Below are 20,490 nucleotides of genomic sequence, written 5' to 3' on the forward strand. Positions count from 1 at the left end.
ACTCTTCCGTGGACTTTGCTTTCAATTCCTCCATTGGGACTTCTGTCCAAAGCCAATGTTATCACTTAGAACTATGAGGAAAAATTTTCTCTTTCTCTATCTCCATCTCTTCACTCAGCTGTTCAGCATCATTGGATCACAATGCTCAGATAAAGTGGCAGCCACCAACACCAACGAAATGAGGCTGATTAAATGCTAGTCTGATCTCCATGACGATTCAAAGGCTGGATAAGCAACAGGTTTAATCTGTTGGGGTAGAATTATGTCTAGGTTTGCTCAGTTTAAACTAAAATAAATTCAAACCATTTTAATTTCTTGTCTTAATTACAATTTTAACCATCTGGAATTGGGCAGAATTTGGGTTATTGGGAGGCCAGCATTTACAGCCCATTACCTCTTTGGATATATAACATGATGCTCACATATGTTAGGCTGAAGTGTTGAATGTGCCCTGGGTACATACTGTTTGATTTGTAGCACAGTTATTGCCATCATTCTGTGTAGTTGAAGCAGTAACTCCATCTTTAAAATGCCAGGTACATTTACAGCAGATGCTGCTGGTGTTCACCATCTGCTCCTGAAATTTTGCCTCTCGTTTTGAGGAAATGTATTGTCATTGTTTTGTGTATCAGTTCTGATTTTCTACTGAATTCTGTGGAAAGAAACAAAATTAAGCATTGGTATTTTAAACTATAATTAACTCCATAAAATATTTTTGTGCAGCTGGAAGTGTTTCTGATCATGAATCCTCAACACCAATCCTATTTAACTTGTTGCTACACTGAGGTTTCTTGCAGAAGAAAGGTTCCATTGAAAAGGAAAATAATGATAGAAAAAAGAATTGGGAGAGGTAAATAACAGTACACTACAAAATTGATATTTTTAAAGTAGGAAGGGAGGATAAAAAGATCTAAGGCATGTATGCACATGAATGCATGAAGTGTATTCCGCAAGGTTGGTGAACTGCGGATGCTATTAACCTCATCAGATTACAGTGTGGCAGTGACTGATCCCTGGCTATAAAAAAGGACAGGGCTATAAATATTACAGAATGTGTGGTGTTTCAGGAAAGGTTCTGAATGGAAGAAAGGAGGGAAACAGGAATACTAATTAGGAAGAATGTTACAGTTCCGGAGAAAGATCTCCCGACAGATTGAGGAAGGAAACTATCTGTATGGAATTAAGAAACAATACAGTTATATTTCCACCACTCGGATTATTCTACAGGCCAATAACACATGGAACGAATAAATTTGCACAGAAGTCACAGAGGAGAGTTAATTGGAACTTTGATAACAATACCATATCAAGCTAGAGGAGTTTCTGAAATGTTCATGAGAGCTGTTTGCTATTTGATATGTTTCCAGTCGAAGGAGAAAGGCAGCGTTGCTGGACATAGTTCTGGGAAATGGAGCCAGGTTAAATAGAGTCATAGACAAGTACAGCACAGAAACAGGCCCTTTGGCCCATCTAGTCCACGCCAAACCATTTAAACTGCCTACTCCCATCGATCCTCCCCTGGACCATACCCCTATCATCCATGTACCTAACCAAACTTTTCTCAGGCTTTGAAACTGAGCTCACATACATCACTTGCGCTGACAACTTGTTCCACACACTCACCACCTTCTGAGTGAAAAAATGCAGTAGGAGCATTTATGAAACAGCAATCAAACTATGAAAGAGTTGATAAAAATCAGATAAAAGTGGTTAATGGGAGATGAGGAAGTTCCCCAATGATGAGACCATCCCTGGTTCAGGTTAAAAGGATTCAAGAGTTTGGCAGGCAAAATCATAATGGACAATGTGAAACTCTAAGGCGGATGTGTTTCAGCTTCAGACTGAATACTTTCTTACAAGGGCAGCTGGTAGAGAAATTAAAGGTGGAGCTCTGTGGCTGACAAAATGGGTAGAAAGTAAAACAGATTGGGGTTGGGGGGTTGGTGGGGGAAGCATATAACAGATGCCAGGTTGTAAGCAGGAGCCAAGCTGATGGCTCATTATTTAAAGGGGCAGTGAAAAATGATCAAGGCAAAAAGACCTGTGAGAAAAGATGTACAGCTTGAGTGTGTGAACAGGAAAAGAATTGAAAGAGTTGGAAAATCGAAAATGAAATTTATTCATGGAGGCAGAGGGGATGGCTGAGGCACTAAACAAGTTCTTCATATCAGTCTCACCCAACAAGAATGGGATAGAATCCCAGCAGATCAAGATGTTGAGGTTCTGGCTTGGTTAAAAATTAATCATGAGGTTAATCATGTTCGATGAGAAGCATCCTAATATGCTGAGGAAAGTAGTGGAGGAAATTGCAGAGGCACTGGCTAAAATCTTCCAAACTCATATGGATTTGGGACAGAAAGATTGTAACACCTCATGTTCAGAAAGTTGTCAGGAAAATTGCAACAACTATAGACCTGTCAGTTTCATCTCAGTAATAAGGAAGTTCAATAAACAATAATCAGTGATAGATGTAGCAGCCACTTGGATGTGTGCATTACTTGGAAAAAGTCAGCAAGGATTTGTTATAAACAATCCATGTCCAATTAACTTTTTGGTAAGGTAACAGAGAGGATTGATGAGGGATATGCAATTGACTTGCGTATATTGATGTTCAAAACGTGTTTGATGAAGTTCTGCTTTGTCCACTTATCAGGATTGGAAGTTACAGTTCTGCAGCACGGATAGAAGATTGAGTAAGTAATAAGAAAGGGGGTAATAGTTGTTTGGGGGACTGGAGGGAATTGCAGAGTGTATTTCCTCAAGGTGGGTACAATGACCATGCCTTTCTTAATATAGATTTGAATGTGCAAGGCACAAGTTCCAAATTTACAGGTGACACAAAACTACATTGTACTGCAGGTGGTAGGAATTGTCTGCTGCAGTGGGTGAATAGGTAGTAGGTGCAACTTAATGCTGAGAAATGCCATGTGTCACATTTAAATGCGAAGAGGCAATATAAGCTATAGGCACAATTCTAAAATGGGTGCAAGAGCAGGGAGATATGTAATAACATGTGTATTGAAAGTTACTATGCAGTTTGAAAGTGGTTAAAGGAGGACACAGTAACCTGGATTTGATAAGTGGAAATAAAGAGTACAGGAGCAAGGAAGTTACAGTGAACCTTTATAGAATGCTGATGTGGCCATGTGGAATGTTGTGTCTGAATCTGGGTGCCTTTACATTAAAAAAGAAGAACAAGCTTTTGAAAAGTAACAATAAGGGTTAATGAGAAGAACAGTGCAGTGATTTCTTGTGCTGCAGAGTTTGTGCTGTTTCCTTGTGAATGCATGTGTTTTGTCTGGGTGCTCCAGTTCCTCCCATGTGAAAGATGTGTGCATTGATAGGTTATTTGGTAACTGTAAATTGTCCTTAGTGTGTGGATGAGTGGTAGATTGTAGGTGGATGATTCTATCATGGCTATTATTCTACTTTGGATATGTTGAGTATGCCCAAAAGAAAATGGATCTTAGGATTGTACATGGTGACATATATGTACTTTGATAATAAATTTACTTTCAACTTTGAAGTACTTTTGAGAATAAAATAGGATTTGTGGAGGATTACTGAAGAACACAGAACATAGAAGAGTACAGCACAGAAACAGGCCCTTCGGCCCATAATGCTGTGCTGAACCAATTAAATTAGAAATCAAATGGCCAGCTAAATTAATCTCTATTACCTACACAATGTCCATATCGTTCCATTTTCCCTGCACTCATGTGACTATCTAAATGTCTCTTAAAAGGCCCTGATATATCTGCCTCTACCACCATGCCAGGCAGCGTACTCCAGAAACCCACCGCTCTCTTTGTAAAAAAATTTGTCCCTCACATCCCCTTTGAAATTACCTCCTCTCACCTTAAATGCATGCCCTCTGTTATTAGACATTTCACCCTTTGGGAAAAGATACTGTCTGTTGACTGTATCTGTCCCTCTCATAATCTTATAAGCCTCAGTCAGGTCTCCGCTCAGCCTTCATAGCTCTGGAGAAAACAACCCAAGTTTGTTCAATCTCTCGCTATAGCACATGCCCTCTAACCCAAGCAGAAAAATAAAATTAGTGCCTCGAAGAAGCTCTTAACACCAGCTTCCACTGTTAGCTTGATTAGTCATGATATTAAAAAGCTTCCTTGATAGCAATTGTATTGTTCTTCCCAGTTGTCATTTAGAAATTTCCAGGCTGCTCTTCTCCTCATTAAGCTCCTGCCCGAGATACCACCAAGTACAAAGATCGTGTCCTGGGGGCAAACTACCTCCAACGTAGCAAAGGTCAAATCCTGAATGCGGGCAAGATGTGAGAGGGTGCACAGTCGTCCTTCAATTTGAACATTCTCTTCCTGTGGATCTAATTGGTTATGTACTGTAGTCTCAACATTGTGTCTAGTTTTGTTGCATCTCAATGTTTCAGAACTAAATGTACAGGGATTTGTAGATCAGAAGAGAGGATCTGCCTTCCTTCAATGTGATCCTTAAACCTGCATCATGCTTCCTCTATCGTTGGTAGGTACTCAGTTGTAAACGACTGATTAGTATGGATTCAGTGGTTAAAAGGGCCCGTTTCCATTCCATGACACTACGGAATTATTGCAAGAAGTGGGACTGAAATGAGATGGGTAGATTGGAGAAGCCGGGTTTGTTCTCTTTGGACCAGAAGAGGTTATTGACGAAATCCTGCATCAGGACTGCAATTGAAGAGGGAAAGTAACTTGAGTCTCAAGCTAAAACATTGACATTTTCTTCCACCCCCCCCCCCCAAGCAGATTCAATCAGCGGAATTTCTCCAGCAGGATGTTTGCTTCTCTGCTCCAGATTCCAGCATCTCCTTTATCTCCATTATTACTGGAATGGTAGAATTTTTCTTACAAGGAAGGTTTAGCTGAACTAAGCCTTCATTTACTTGAGTTTAGAAAAGTTCACAATTCTGATGGCAGTCTGTTTATCCTAGATGTGGTTTGGGCCTAGGGGGGAGGGGCGGTGGGACAAGAACTGGTGGTCTCATGCTCAGGATACAATATAAAATATTTAGGACTGCGATAATGAATTTGTGGATTTATCTCCCATGGGAGATGGTGGAGGCTGGGCTGTTGAATATATTTAAGAAGAAGCCAGATGGATTTCAAGGCACAAAATTGGAGATTTGTAGAGAGAGCAAGAATGTGCTAGTGAGATAGAATATCTGACATGACTTTACTGAATTCAGAGTATGTTTGAGGGACTGAAAGGCCTGCCTTAGAACATTTTATGACATACAAAAACCAAAGGTAACTTGAAGAGAAACTTTTTTTTTAAGCAGTGAGTAACTAGAGTCTGGAATGTACTGCCAGGCTAGTTTTGGAGGTAGATTCAATTATATTAAGAAGCAACTGCGTAAGTATCTGAAAAGAGAGGATTTGCAGGGAGTGAGGAGCAGGAGGAGGGATGGGAGCAGCCAGAATGTTCTTACATAAAGCCAGTATAGATTCAATGGGCCAAAAAATATGTAGAAATGGTTTGGGTGTGATCGCCCAAATAGTCTTTCAGTGCAACAAGCCAATATTTCCAAAAAAGGCCAAATAGCTAGTCTGTGTTGCAAACGTTCTGTAATATGTAAAAGCAATTAAGCTGTTTGTAGATTTATCTGGGTCAGATGGGGTCCAAGGTTCCTGATCTGACTGTAACTGAGGAGGCAGAAGTGAGTGAGAAGTTAAACTGAGCGTGGATTATGAATGACAAGTCAAACAGGGTTCCCAGTCCAGAAGGTATCTGCTGATTAATGTGGATCTTTGTGGATCAGAGGCTGTTTGTGCCTAGTTATGAAAGCCTTGCTTGCAGTTGAGTTCTTCATATTAAAACCTATTTTCCAAGTTTGTATCTGAAAGATACCAGGCTGGTAGGGCTGGGGTTAAGGGTGGGTGGATTCAAAAATATCTAATGCCACCTCCATGGAACTACCGATCAGAAAGTACCCCCACTTCGGTCTCTTGGACCAGCCAGAGTCCTCATCTGGGACTTTGTGGTCCAGCCTGACCCTCTCTTGCAGAACTTCAGCCAAATAGAGTCTTCATCTGGGGCATTCAGCCCAGCCTGGCCTTCATCTGGGACACTGTAGTTCTGCAAGATCCATTCCCTGTGGAGTAGTAGCTCAGCCAGAAGTTTTACCTGGTCTTAGTGATCTAAAGTTTCCATGATGCACTGTCCACCTCCTGGAATCAATTTCCTAGGATACTTATATACATACTAACATAAGTATGAACGAGAACCATGGATAGGTTATTTCCCTGAAGCCGGCACTTTATTTAATAAGATCGTATCTAATCTGATTGTAACTTCAATTTTAAATTCCTATCTAAACCTGGTTATCTTTCACACACATGCATATCTGGAACTTATCTGCCTAAATACAGTGGATTCCGGTTAATTGGGACACATTGAGACCAGTGCATTTTGGCCTAATTAGGCAACTGCCCCAATTAGCTGATGTTTCATGGAGATAGTTAATAAGATATAAAAAAGACAAACTACTGTTTAACTGAGTAACAAATTTAACTGAGTCAAATACAGAACAAATTAGAGCATTACCGACACTACTACTGTATTATAAAACTGTTCCTAATCGTTATCGACAAAGAAATTAATCCAGTGTACGCTGCCGTGTTTTTTGATTGACTGTCAGTGAACAAAACAGCACAGACTCCAATGAGTTGCCTTCTAACAATACTTTTGATGGTTGCATCCTCCAAATTTTCATTTTCATTTTAACACTCCAGATGATTGTCAATACCTTCAAATTATTCGTAGTTTATAACTTGTTGAACATAGAACATAGAAATCTCCTGCACATACAGGCACTTCGGCTGACAATGTTGTGCCGACCATGTAACCTACTCTAGAAAATGCCAGCTACTTGAAGTAGTGAAATTGTTTCATTTTCACTCCCAGCTGCTTCTGGTATCTCCAAACCTGAATGCTTAAAACCACAGTGAGCAAAACAGTACATATATTTATTTAACACACATCAAAGTTGCTGGTGAACGCAGCAGGCCGGGCAGCATCTCTAGGAAGAGGTGCAGTCGACGTTTCAGGCCGAGACCCTTCGGCAGGACTAACTGAAGGAAGAGTGAGTAAGGGATTTGAAAGTTGGAGGGGGAGGGGGAGATCCAAAATGATAGGAGAAGACAGGAGGAGGAGGGATAGAGCCAAGAGCTGGACAGGTGATAGGCAAAAGGGATACGAGAGGATCATGGGACAGGAGGTCCGGGAAGAAAGACAAGGGGGGCGGGGGAGCCAGAGGATGGGCAAGGGGTATATTCAGAGGGACAGAGGGAGAAAAAGGAGAGTGAGAGAAAGAATGTGTGTATAAAAATAAGTAACAGATGGGGTACGAGGGGGAGGTGGGGCATTAGCGGAAGTTTTATGTGTGTTGCTTGAATTTCCAGCATCTGCAGAATTCCTGTTGTTTACATATATTTATTTGGTATTGCTGTTTATTTTTCACCAATTATCAGTGGCAAAAATCACTGCTTTTTGAACACAACCACACACAACTGACACTACTTATGGTGTAGTGTCTAAAATCATGCAAATACACATCACTGATACTAGCTGGAAACTGTTTGGCAACAGTCTCCTGTCCCAATTAAGTGGTATAGTGTCCCAAATAATTGAAGGAATCCCATTTATTTTCCTGATTAGCTTTTGCTCTTTAAGAGTTGTCCCAAATAAATGGCTGCCCTTATTGACCGATGCCTAATTAACTGGATTCCTCTGCATATGAAAAGGCACTGATTCAAAATACTCGTTACACACATCAAAGTTGCTGGTGAACACAGCAGGCCAGGCGCATCTCTAGGTGATTCAAAATACTCATTGTGTCTGTGGTACAGGGAAGCCAGGTGGCCATGAATACCACACACAACAGTCAAAGAGGTGAGATACAAACATGCTGCGGTTTATTTTGCTTGTAAATCATCTAACCAGAATGCGTTCTCACATTCCGTTCAGTATGTAACACACAGGGAAGCTCGACAGCAACCCATAAGGGTCAAAATATACATTAATATCTAACATATCCCTCTCCCCTTATTTTAAAGGTTTCTTCCCCTCCCACATGCAGACCTGCTACTGAACTATTAACATTCAATGGAATAATCATCAAGTTCAACCAGCAACAAAAACATTTTTTCTAAACTAGGGAAAAAGGGTAGACTGTCTCTGTTCCCAGACATAACCCTGGGGATTATTCTGCCCCAGGTGTTGAGGGTTAGTCACTAAACCAGAGATTCAATCTGTCCGCAGGCCGTCTGTTCCTGTGAGGGTACCGATGATCTGGGGTTGACGCCAACATCATTTTATCTCTTGGTGATGTACCGTATGTATAGATCTTGGCTTGGGTACTACAGTAGGGGGCACCTTAGAAAGCACTGATGGGAGAGCACTAGCTGTGTCATTTTACCTTAACGGAGGTTCTGTAGTTGTTTCAGAATCCTGTCCCATTTCTACAACTGGATCTCATTGGTCAGTTTGTGTTGGTTTTCAGTAGCCTCAGAAGTGGGCAACCGTTGATCAACATGCCTTCTCCAGATGTGGTTACTAGTTTCCACACTGGATGACACAGGACCAAATTGTGTCACTACTGTCACAGATATCCACTTTGTTCCAGAGATGTAATTCTAGGCAAGCACTCTCTCTCCTGCTGTGAAACTTCGGTACTTTGCTTTGGCATATCTCTCTGCTTGGGTTTTTTGTTCACTTAGCATAATCTGTTTAGTGTTTGGCGGTCTAAGCAGGTCATAATGGATATGAAGCTGTGTTTTCATCAGTGCAATGGCTGGAGCCATTTTGGTGGTGGCGAGAGCTGTGATATGGTATGTCAGCAAGAACTGCTAAGATGCTAGTTGAGGGATCTGGTTCCCACTGAAGTCTTCATTGTTTGCACGAATTATTCAGCAAGCTATTAGTGGCTGGATGATACGGTGCTGACATGATGTGGTGAATACCATTTCCTTCAATAAATGCCTTAAAATCTTCAGAGAGGAGTTGTGGGCCATTGTCACTTACAAACTGTTGAGTAAGCCCAGAACAGCTAAAGATGGAATGTACTCCTCAATGCAATTTTCAGATGTAGTGTTCTTTGTGATGGCAACCTCAGGCCATTTGCTGTGTGCATTCTCTACAACCAAGAGCATGTGGCCTTCTGCAGGTCCTGTGTGGATCCTCTGACATGGTTCTTCAGGCCAATCCCATAGATGCAAAGGAGCAAGTTGAGGAACATTTCTTACTCGCTGACAATGTGAGCATGTTTTGACCTTCTCTTCAACGGTTATATCCAATCCTGGCTACCAGAAGTAACTGCGTGGAGTGTCTTTAATATGCACTATGTTGAAGTGTACTGCATGTAACTTGTCAAGCACTTGCTTTTTTACATAGTAGCCCATAGTAACCATCCTGCTTGGACTGTGAGCTCCTTCCATGGAGCCCGGTAAGGTTTCAATTCTACAGTTGGTTCTCCTTTCCATTCATGAGTTACCATGTCCACCACTTTAGATAGAACAGGGTCAGTATGTGTGTGCTTCCAGACCTTCTCCGCAGTTATCAGAGCTGTAGGTACTTCCTTGAAATAAAAGATCTCTTTTGGGGATAGCTCTGGAGTTGTGACAGCTAACGAAAGTCTGGATAGTCCATCAGCATTCGGATGCTGCTTGGATTTCCTGTACTTTATATCGTACTAGCATGCAGATGGTAACAGAGCCAAACATTGTATTTGACTAGCAGCCAGAGAAGGACCCTAATGCCAGTATCTGTACCAAAAACTGACATCAAGGGATGATGATCTGTCAGTACTGTAAATCATCGACCTAAGAGGAAATGGTGAAATTTCTTAACTCCAAAGACAATTGCGTGTGCTTCCCACTCAAACTGAGCATTCTGGGTTTCTACCTTGCTTTATGCCCTTGATGCGAAAACAATTTGACTCTTTTCATCTGATAGCATGATGTGTGAGATAATTGACCCCACACCTTAGTGTGATGTGTCACAGGTCAACTGTATGGGCAATGACAGGTTGAAGTGCGTGAATACTTCAGATTGTAACCAAATCTGTTTTGGCCTTTTTAAAAGTCTCCTCACAGTGAATTGTCCACTGCCAGTGTGTTAATTTACTTAAAAGCTCATGAAATGGTTTCAGCATGCTAGCTAGTTTAGGAACAAACTTTGCGTAGTATGTTTGTAGTCCTAAGAAAGATCTTAATTGTCTTACATTCAGTGGCGATGGAGCCTCAATGATTGTCTTCAACTTTGGTGCCTTGTGAAGCCCTGGATTGTCTATCACATGGCTCAAACATTCAATCAAAGGTCAAAAGAATGCACACTTGTCCTTCCAGATCCTTAGTCCCTATTCCTTGAGTCTTTGTCATGTAGCTTCCAAATTTTGTAGGTGCTCACGCTAATTTTTCCCAGTAACGAGTAAGTCATCCAAATAGCATTGCACTCCCGTCAACCCACTCAGGAACTGGTCCGTTGCTAGCCAAAAAAGGGCAGGAGCTGATGTGATGCCAAATGGAAGTCTTCAATACCTGAACATTCTTTTTGAGTCACTATGTTCAACAGTTCCTGAGACTCTGACTCCAAATGCATCTGCAAGTACACCTGACACGTCTGTCCTCCAGCCAATCCTGCAAAAAGGTCATCAATGAGGGGAAGAGGGTATTGCTCAGCCATAAGAACCGGACTAATTGTTACCTTGAAGTCTCCACAAAGTCTTAAAGACCCATCCTTTTTTAGGACAGAACCACTAGAATTGCCCATTTACTCACACACACTGGTTCCAATACCTTACTCTGGATCAGTTTTTCCAGTTCGCCCTCTAGCTTTGGCTCGAGGATGTATTAAACAGTTCTTGCCTTCACTGGGTGTTGTGTCTGGCTTAACAGCCAGTTTAACAGTGATTCCTTTCATTCTGCCCAATTCTCCATTGAATACTTCTGCATGTTTCTTCACCACTTCTGGTAGACCAATGCTCCCACCAATGAAGCACACTTTGTGCCAGTTGAATTTGAGCTGCTCCAACCACGAACGGCCCAGAAGTGCTGGAGATTTACCTTTAACAGTGTACAGTGGAAGTTTCTTTCTCAGTTCATTCATCCCCACTGTAACATGTACTACTCCCCTCACTGGAACAACCTCACCAGTGTAAGTCTTTAAAGTAAACCTTGCCCCTTCTGGGGTGAGATGCTGCAATTTCTCCTTGTAAACTATCTCTGACACCAGCACCAGTGTACACCTTCATCCTCAATGTGATCCCATCCATCCATGGGTCACCCAATAGCCACCTTTGTGTCCTGAAACAGATAAAACATGTAAAGCTGCTTCAACCACAGAGAGGGAGACATTCACTCTGTCCTCAGTACGTTCCATTTTGTTCACATTTCTTTTCATTTTTCCAAAAGTAATTTTTCTTTATTACAGTGTTTTTGGTTGGCAGTGTCTTTTATTTTTATGGGTGTGTGCACTCAATATGTTCTTTTTTGCCACAACTTCAGCAATCTAAATCCTTATTCCAGCATTCTTTTGCTAAGTAACTATTTTTGCCAGAACAGTAACATTGATTGCCAATAGGTGTCTTATTCTTAAAGTCAGTAGAAAATTTATGAACTTGGGAAGATGTGCTTCTTTAGCTGCCATCTCCATAGATATACGAATCTCAATTGCCTTCTGTAATGTTAGTCAGTCTTATGTAAGTAAACGTTTTTGAATTGCCTCACTATGCAGACCTCATCTAAGTTTATCACGTAGCATGTCATTCAGTGGCTGCCCAAAATCACAGTGTTCAGATTGTCGCTACAGCACTGCCACAGTCTGTGAGATAGACTCACCTTCCTCGTGATTCCTTTTATGAAATCTAACCTTTTCAACAGTAATCAAAGGTTTAGGTGAATAGTGGTCCTTTAACACTAGCTATGATCTCATGAAGCTTATCGTCAGGCTTAGCAGGTTGCACTAGACTGTGTAATAAATTAAACCTTTCGCACCCATCACAGTCAGAAAAGTTAGAAAACAAATATCATCTGAAATTTGATTTTCCAGTGCAAACTACTCAAATATTTCAGTATATCAACTCCATTGCTCTGTTGTTACATCATACAGCCCCGTACTTCCATACATTGTCACCAGTTTCAAACACAATAACGTTCCAGAAAAGTTAACTAGCCTTGTCACACTCTCTCTCTCTCTCTCTCTCTCTCTTATTTGTTTAATTGAATCGTCCTGTTCTCATTCTCTCTGCTCGGGTTCTTCACTCACCACACTTCCTGCCGCTGTTTTCTTGTGGCATGCTATGCCTTCTTTTGCACACACACATTATGCAGTGGTACACTGCCAGTGTTGCACATGGACTTTTCTTGATGAATGGAGCAAAACAGTAAATATCACATGAGGACTTGTCACCTTGTCACCATTTGTTATGTTTGTGCTACTGGGACACTGGATGACCATTAATAACACACACAAGAGACGGAGAAGTGAGGAACGAACATGCAGTTATTTAGTTCGCTTGTAAGTCATCTATACAGAATGCTGTCTCACATTACACTCAGTATGTAACACAGGGAAGTTTTAACAGTAACTTAAGGGTCAAAATATACATGATAATATACTCAGAACCACAAAAGAACAATTTTCTTACACCTTTGTTTTAAATGGGCTATCCCTCCTTTTTAAATGATGACTACTAGATTCTTGAGAAGAAATATCCTCGTCACATGTATCCTGTCAAGATCCCTCAGGATCTTCTATGTTACCTCTCACTTTTCCAAACTCCAGCACATAAAAGCCAAAGCTGATCCAATATCTTTTCTTTAAAGGTGACCCAACCTTTGTAGTTATTAGTCCAGTAAACCTTCCCCATGCTTCCTAACAGTACTGCTAACACAGTCACCTGAAGCTCTTGGAGAGCTGCAGTTTATAAATACAAAGGTTTTTATATAGCGGCACACTTGGATAGCAGTAGGATCGGTCCGAGTCAGCATGGATTTACGAAGGGGAAATCATGCTTGACTAATCTTCTGGAATTTTTTGAGGATGTAAGTATGAAAATGGACAAGGGAGAGCCAGTGGATATAGAAAGCCTTTGATAAAATCCCACGTAGGAGATTAGTGGGCAAAATTGGAGCACATGGTATTGGGGGTAGGGTACTGACATGGATAGAAAATTGGTTGGCAGACAGGAAACAGAGTAGGGATTAATAGGTCCCTTTCAGAATGGCGGGCAGTGACTAGTGGGGTACCGCAAAGCTTGGTGCTGGGACTGCAGCTATTTACAATATACATTAATGATTTAGATGACCGGATTAAAAGTAACATTAGCAAATTTACAGATGACACAGAGCTGGGTGGCAGAGTGAAATGTGAGGAGGATGTTATGAGAATGCAGGGTGACTTGGACAGGTTGGGTGAGTGGGCAGATGCCTGGCAGATGCAGTTTAATGTGGATAAATGTGAGGTTATCCACTTTGGTGGCAAGAACAGGAAGGCAGATTACTATCTGAATGGTGTCAAGTTAGGAAAAGGGGAAGTACAACGAGATCTAGGTGTCCTTGTTCATCAGTCAGTGAAAGTAAGCATGCAGGTACAGCAGGCAGTGAAGAAAGCTAATGGCATGTTGGCCTTCATAACAAAGGAAGTTGAGTATAGGAGCAAAGAGGTCCTTCTGCAGTTGTACAGGGTCCTGGTGAGACCACACCTGGAGTATTGTGTTCAGTTTTGGTCTCTAAATTTGAGGAAGGACATTCTTCCTATGGAGGGAGTGCAGCGTAGGTTCACGAGGTTAATTCCTGGGATGGCGGGACTGTCACATGTTGAAAGATTGGAGTGACTGGGCTTGTATACACTGGAATTTAGAAGGATGTGAGGGGATCTGATTGAAATATATAAGATTATTAAGGGATTGGACACGCTAGAGGCAGGAATCATGCTCCCGATGTTGGGGGAGTCCAGAACCAGAGGCCACAGTTTAAGAATAAGGAGTAGGCCATTTAGGATGGAGTTGAGGAAAAACTTTTTCACCCAGAGAGTTGTGGATCTGTGGAATGCTGTGCTTCAAAAGGCAGTGGAGGCCAAGTCTCTGGATGATTTCAAGAAAGAGTTAGATAGAGCTCTTAAAGATAGTGGAGTCAAGGGATATGGGGAGAAGGCAGTAAGGGGCTACTGACTGTGGATGATCAGCCATGATCGCAGTGAATGGTGGTGCTGGCTAGAAGGGCTGAATGGCCTACTCCTGCACCTATTGTCTAGTGTCTATTGTTCTGAAATTCACATTAGCCCAGACTATATCATTTGTCTTGACAAAAGTGTGAGCTAGAGATTCTATTGTATAGTGCAACTATGCTTTTGAATTTTAAATGCAAATGGTAGAAAGCTGCTTTGCTGTTATTATGGAGGTACACAACCTTGGGGAAATGGCGAGGTGTCTCAGCCTCAGGAGTCTCAGTCATCTATTCCCTGGCATGGTTTTCCTGTTAAATGCTTTTTATAAAAATAGTAGTTGCTACCATGCACACACTCCCTTTCTGGCAAAGAATCGGGTATTCTGATCCCTAATATGTTCTTCCATGCTGGAGATTATGTCATTGAGTCTGATCCTAATCCCAATGCATGCACTTTCAAGCAGAATTACTAGATAGTGATCAGGTACAAAGATTCATTAGTTCAATGAATGCCCTCCCTAATTCATAGCTCTGAGGCTAATTGTAATCACCAACACTCTGCTGATATAAAATTCTCAGGTATTTGCATTTCAATGATGCTCTATTTATGTTTCTAGCCATCTGGCTTGTCCTCTTCCCTTTCCCCCAGCTTTTTATTCTGGCATCTTCCTCCTTACTTTCCAGTGCTGATTAAAGGTCTCGGCCCAAAACATTGACTGTTTATTCACTTCCATAGATGCTGCCTGATTTGCTGAGTTCCTCCAGCATTCTGTGTGTGTTGCTCTGGATTTCTGGCATCTGCAGAATCTCTTGTGTTTACGTTTCTGTTCCTCAGATTTCAAGTCCTCCAAAGACTCAAAGTCTGAGTTACGATGGGGTCAATCCATACCTTACAATGGATCAATAAAACATCAGAACTACTCACAAGAGTTCCTGCAAAACAAAACCCATTGCAATAAATCAATATAATATGCTACTAGTGAAAACATTGAGATGAAAATTAGCACTGAGTTTACCTTAGAGATAAAGCCAATATATGTCAACATTTAAAATATTTTAACAATGCTGGAACTGAATCCAGGCTAAGAGAAACTTGGTTTGACAATGGTTCTGTAAGAAACCACAAATGCTGGAATCTGGAGCAAAAATATAAAACTGCTGAAAGCACTCAGTGTGTCAAGTATATTGGTCCCTTTGTCTCCTCATATGGTCCTTAGGACCATAAGACTGACCATAAGATGTAGGAACAGAATTATGTCATTTAGCCTATCTAGTCTGCTTGGCCATTCCATCATGGCTGATTTATTATCCCTCTCAACTTAATTCTCTCGTCTTCTCCCCGTAACCTTTGATGCCCTTACTTAATCAAGAATTTACCATCCTCCCCTTTAAATATACCCAATGGCTTCCACAGCCATCTGTGGCTTTGAATTCCACAAGTTCAGCAGCCTCTGGCTAAAGAAATTTCTCCTCATCTCCGTTCCAAAGGGATGTCCTTGTATTCTGAGACTGTGCCCTCTGATCCTAGTCTCCCCTGCTATTGGAAACATTCTCTCAGCATCCACTTTACCAAGGCAATTCAATATTCAATGAGGTCCCTCCCTCCCTCATTCTTCTAAACTCCACTGAGTACAGCCCGGAGCCATCAAACACTCAGTTCTTGACTTGCTAAGTTTTCCAGCAGTTTATTTTTTGCTTAACAGTTCTACTTGGTTGCCAATATTTATGGGCTCTTGCTAAAATAGCTTATTTTATATGAGGCATAGGTCATAAATCTAATTTAGAATCACTTTCGAAATAACAAATACAGGACACCAGTTTCTGCTGTCTTTCCTGACCCTACTTTAATTTTCTGTGAGTGAACCAATGATTATACAAGCTGATTTTATGATACACTGAGAGATCTGCTAAACCATTGCTTATGTTCTTCATGCATTTTAACATAGTACTGCAAGATATTGCTTCTTAGCTTTGCTGTAGTTTCAAATTTTTGAGTTCAAAATTCAAATTACCTTCTATTCCAAATATCTTACACCAACTATCTCAATGCTGTTGTTTTCATATTTTTCTTTCTCCCTGCAATAAAAGACACTATTAAACCCCAAACTTGAATCAATACAGAATGGTTTACTTCATCCTATCATTCCATCCTTGATGTAAGATGGAAGCTGTCCTTTAATTCTTGCTCTTGTTGTTAGCAGATTATTGATCATGCATTGATTTCATATAATGTAAGACATCCATATAGTAATTCAAATTAAATATAACTAGAAAGTTATAAGATTGTTTGATACAGTCATGTCCTGATGTCTCTAGATGTGTGGATTTAAAGCAAGAGACTTCTACTAATGATTACAATTAAAAAAAAAGAACATAGTATGTTTAGATCTAAAACTTGTAATTAAGAATTCTGCTTGGAAAACTATCATACAACAATAAGCAATCAATTACCTATTCCTATTGAGTTGACTAGTTACATATTTGATGTAAGCTGGAAATGGAAAATTTGAAGCTGCAATAATTTCCATAGCATCTGGCAAAATGTTTCAAACAGTATCATAGCAGTAATGCCAAGCTGCATGGGAAGATTCTAGGAAAGAAGACCTAAACCTTGGATAAATTTGTGGGCTTTAAGGTCACCAGTGGTGTGGTATAGGAAAACAAAAAGAATTCCAGAACCACAGACGTAAAAACAATTGGCACCTTAGCAAACTCATGTTACAAGGCCATAATCTTTCAGGATTTACCAAAATAATATATTTTACCAGTTCAAAGCACAGCTGTGATGTTACAGTGGAACAATTGTTCCTCTAACTGCTGGATTCATGCCTAACATATATTCTAACTCAGGCCTTCTTGAATCTTTGGATTATTTGCAGCTAGGTACCTTCTGCAAATTACAGATACCGCCTGGTCCATTACAGGTAAAACCTTCCCCACCATTGAGCATATTTGCATGGAGCATTGCCACAAGTAAGAAGTATGCATTATCTAAGAATGTTACCATCCAGGCTGTGCTCTATTCTCACTACTAACGTCAAACAGGAGGTACAGAAGCCTTAGGTCCCACACCACCAGGTTTAGAAACAGTTATCCTACAACCATCAGGCTCCTGAACCGGTGTGGATAACTTCACTCACCACACCTCTGATTCCACAACCTAAAGACGGGCTTTTAAGTTTTCTTTACAACTCATGCTGTCTGTATTAATGTTTTTTTTTCACTTTCTCAATTTGTCTTCTTTTGTACATTTGGTTGTCAGCCTTTATGTATAGTTTTTCAGAAATCCTATTGTATTTCTTTATTTTCCTGTAAATGTCTGCAAGAAAATGAATTTCAGGGTAGTATTTGTTAACATATATGTACTTTGAATGATAAATTTATTTTTGATCTTTGAATGTTTCCTCTAGGTATTGCTCCCAATTAATACAACAAATATTTTAAACTAATTATCTAGCATTTCCTAGAAGACGAATACTTGCCAGTTCCTTGCTGGAGAGAAATGCATGCCAGATTTCCCTGAACATCAGTGTATAAATATATGTCTTTCATTTTCCATGCAGTCAGATTAACTTTCTGCTATTCCTTCAGTAAATCACCTGGGTCATTCCAACATCATTAAGTGCTACCATAACGTTTTATTGTAATAAATTATGTGATGTTGATACTTGGTTGAAATGAGTTGTAATAATTCAGCATTTATTTTGCTTACTCAAGCCAGGTAAGTACTATGGACAGCTGGGCTTTGTCAAGTAAAAGGCTGATTCAGCTGTGCACCCTAATGCTCACTGAACCTGGGAATCCTTATGACCCATCAAATTGCCTGGAATTGCTGACATTATAGGAATGTTCTCCATTCTTCTACCAGCAGGAGGTGAACTAGGGGGTGGGGGGAGGTGAGACGGCTATGTTCCTTGCATTCTCACATGACCACAGTGCTAATGTGATCAAGCCCCCAATAAGGAAACATTTCAATTTTACCTTCTGCCTGAGAAGGGAATTCTGATAGGTGAGAGCCAGAAAATTCTATTTTAATGTCGACAGATGCATTTAAGTGCCACCAGGCGAGGGAACAGTAATGCACCTATTAACATCGAGAACAATTCCTCCCTTTCAATATAATGCCAAGTAGTTAGGTTACCTTGTATGCAAACACTAAAGTATTGGAAGGAGAGTTGAATGCTGATGAGCTGCTCAGGGCACATCCTAATGTACAAGTCAAGGAATGGGACTGAATTCAATGTAATTATGACTGTATGTTTTGGAAGTGGGCTGCATGCATTCTTAGGGATGAAAACTAAAGTTACCTTGTTTATGGGGTTGTTGTATTTGCTCCGAAAGCAAACTTAGAGAAGATTGTTTCTTTGCACACTTTTAACATTTCCTGTAGTTGCTTATGACAAGCAATATTACATTTTTAAAACAAAACAAAGATTGAACTTTTAAGAAGGATGTGCAAAGTAAAGCTGTATTGGAAGCTACATAGGTAAACCTATCCCTTCCCTTTACAAATATGGCACAGGTAGTGACAGGAAGGAGTTAAGCTGTAGCTCTGTCCCAACCTCCACCCTACCATAACAAGCAGCTATGAACAAAGGTGTTACGGTGTCAGAGAAGTCCATTTAATCTTTGTATTTACTTTTCTTTCAGACCTAATGTATGCGGATCTCGATTTCACTCCTATTGCTGTCCTGGATGGAAAACATTACCTGGTGGTAACCAATGTATTGTGCGTAAGTACTGCCAACTTAGTGGAAATAGTGAGCCTCTTTATTTTATGTTCTGAAGATCATCTTCATAGTCCATTATTATCATTATGTGCCCTGTCGTATGACGTGGGCAATCATGGTCTCCATCAGAATGATTGTTCTTGGCAAACTTAACAGAAGTGGTTTGCCTTCTTCTGGGCAGTGTCTGTACAAGATGGAAGACCCCAGTCAATTTCAATACTCTTCAGTGATTGTCTGCCTGCCATCAGTCGTTGCATAACCAGGATTTGTGATACGCACCAGTTGCTCATAGGACCATCCACCACCTGCTCCCACGGCTTCATGTGACCCTGATCAGGGGGCTTAGCAGGTGCTACCCCTTGCCCAGGGTAACCTGCAGGCTAATGGAGGGAGGGAACGCCCTATACCTCATTTGGTAGAGACATATCTCCACCCCGCCACCCAGTTCTGAAGATAGCCTAACAATTTCCAGATTGTATTAAGTTTGCATGTGTGCACACAACAGCACTTAGACTAGTCTGTCAGAGTTGCCAACCTCTAACATTACCTTTGACACTGTGATACAATGTCCCAGAGCTGTGAGGGCAACCCCATTGGCTCCAGATCCAAAAACTCCAAAGGCCACTATGTTTCAAATATATTTTTTGCTCGAGTTTCACAGATTGTAAATATTCCTGTTTTTAACTACTCAAATTTAGGGATTTTAAATGTTTTTTTCTTCCCTCTAGCTCTGTTCTTTCATTCCACCATTTAAATTTGTTCTCTTGCCTATCCAACCGACTGAATCTCCTCTTCCTCCCATTCATTGAAGCCACAACTTTAATTAGCCAAAACAGTTCAAGAAAACTATGAGCATTACCAGCCAGTGAAAAGATCAAAGGTGGATAACCACCGTGCAGCAGGGCCACACACAGTAAGCCACTCTTTGATAACAGAAAAATTGTGTTAAAAATAAAATGTGTCTGCCCTCGGCTTGATGACTATTGGGCACTGGTTTTTAAAATTATCAGTGAGGTTTTGGGGGTGACACTGAGACCTTGCCCGCTTATAGCTGTATTTGGTGTGGCAGATGATGATTTGGGTTTAAATGCAAGCCAGTCGCATATCATCGCATTTACATCGCTATTGGCCCGTAGGAGAATTTTGCTGGTTTGGAAATCTGCCACTCCCCCACCTAACTGCTGCTGCTTGGTTAGAAGATGTAATGTTTTTTCTGAAATTAGAAAAGATTAAATTCACTTTGAAGGGGTCTGTGAAAAAGTTCTATTCGAAATAGGGACCTTTCTTATCATATTTTGGGAGTCTTAAGGAATTGCCTACTAGTTGAGGGCATTTGACTGTACTTGGGAAGTTGCCTCCCATTTAACACGCTTATAATTTACCTCACAGGGTGGTTGATGAATTGTAAATATGAGTGTATTTTGGATCATCTGACATGCTACAGATGTGTGTGAGCCGTCGTCTTGAAGTAGTGTGGGCGTATGGTTGTGAAATGTCCGTACTTGTATTTGTGGATTGTTGTGTTGTAAATATATTAGCTGCCATGATATGTTCGGGGAGGGCGGGTGGGGGGAGGTTTGCTT

The 20,490-nt window shown here is 40.8% G+C and overlaps 1 protein-coding gene across 1 annotated transcript in view; it reads left to right on the plus strand.

Moving 5' to 3' along the window:
* Nucleotides 1-20,490, plus strand: part of fbn2b (fibrillin 2b) — a 280,052-nt gene that overhangs the window by 16,704 nt on the left and 242,858 nt on the right. The window contains exon 3 of the mRNA XM_072244683.1: nucleotides 18,828-18,910. Within this exon, the coding sequence (XP_072100784.1) occupies nucleotides 18,828-18,910 (83 nt within the window). The remainder of the gene's footprint in view (nucleotides 1-18,827; nucleotides 18,911-20,490) is intronic.

The sequence above is a fragment of the Mobula birostris genome, chromosome 26 (assembly GCF_030028105.1).
Source record: "Mobula birostris isolate sMobBir1 chromosome 26, sMobBir1.hap1, whole genome shotgun sequence".
In the NCBI taxonomy this organism is placed as follows: Eukaryota; Metazoa; Chordata; class Chondrichthyes; order Myliobatiformes; family Myliobatidae; genus Mobula; species Mobula birostris.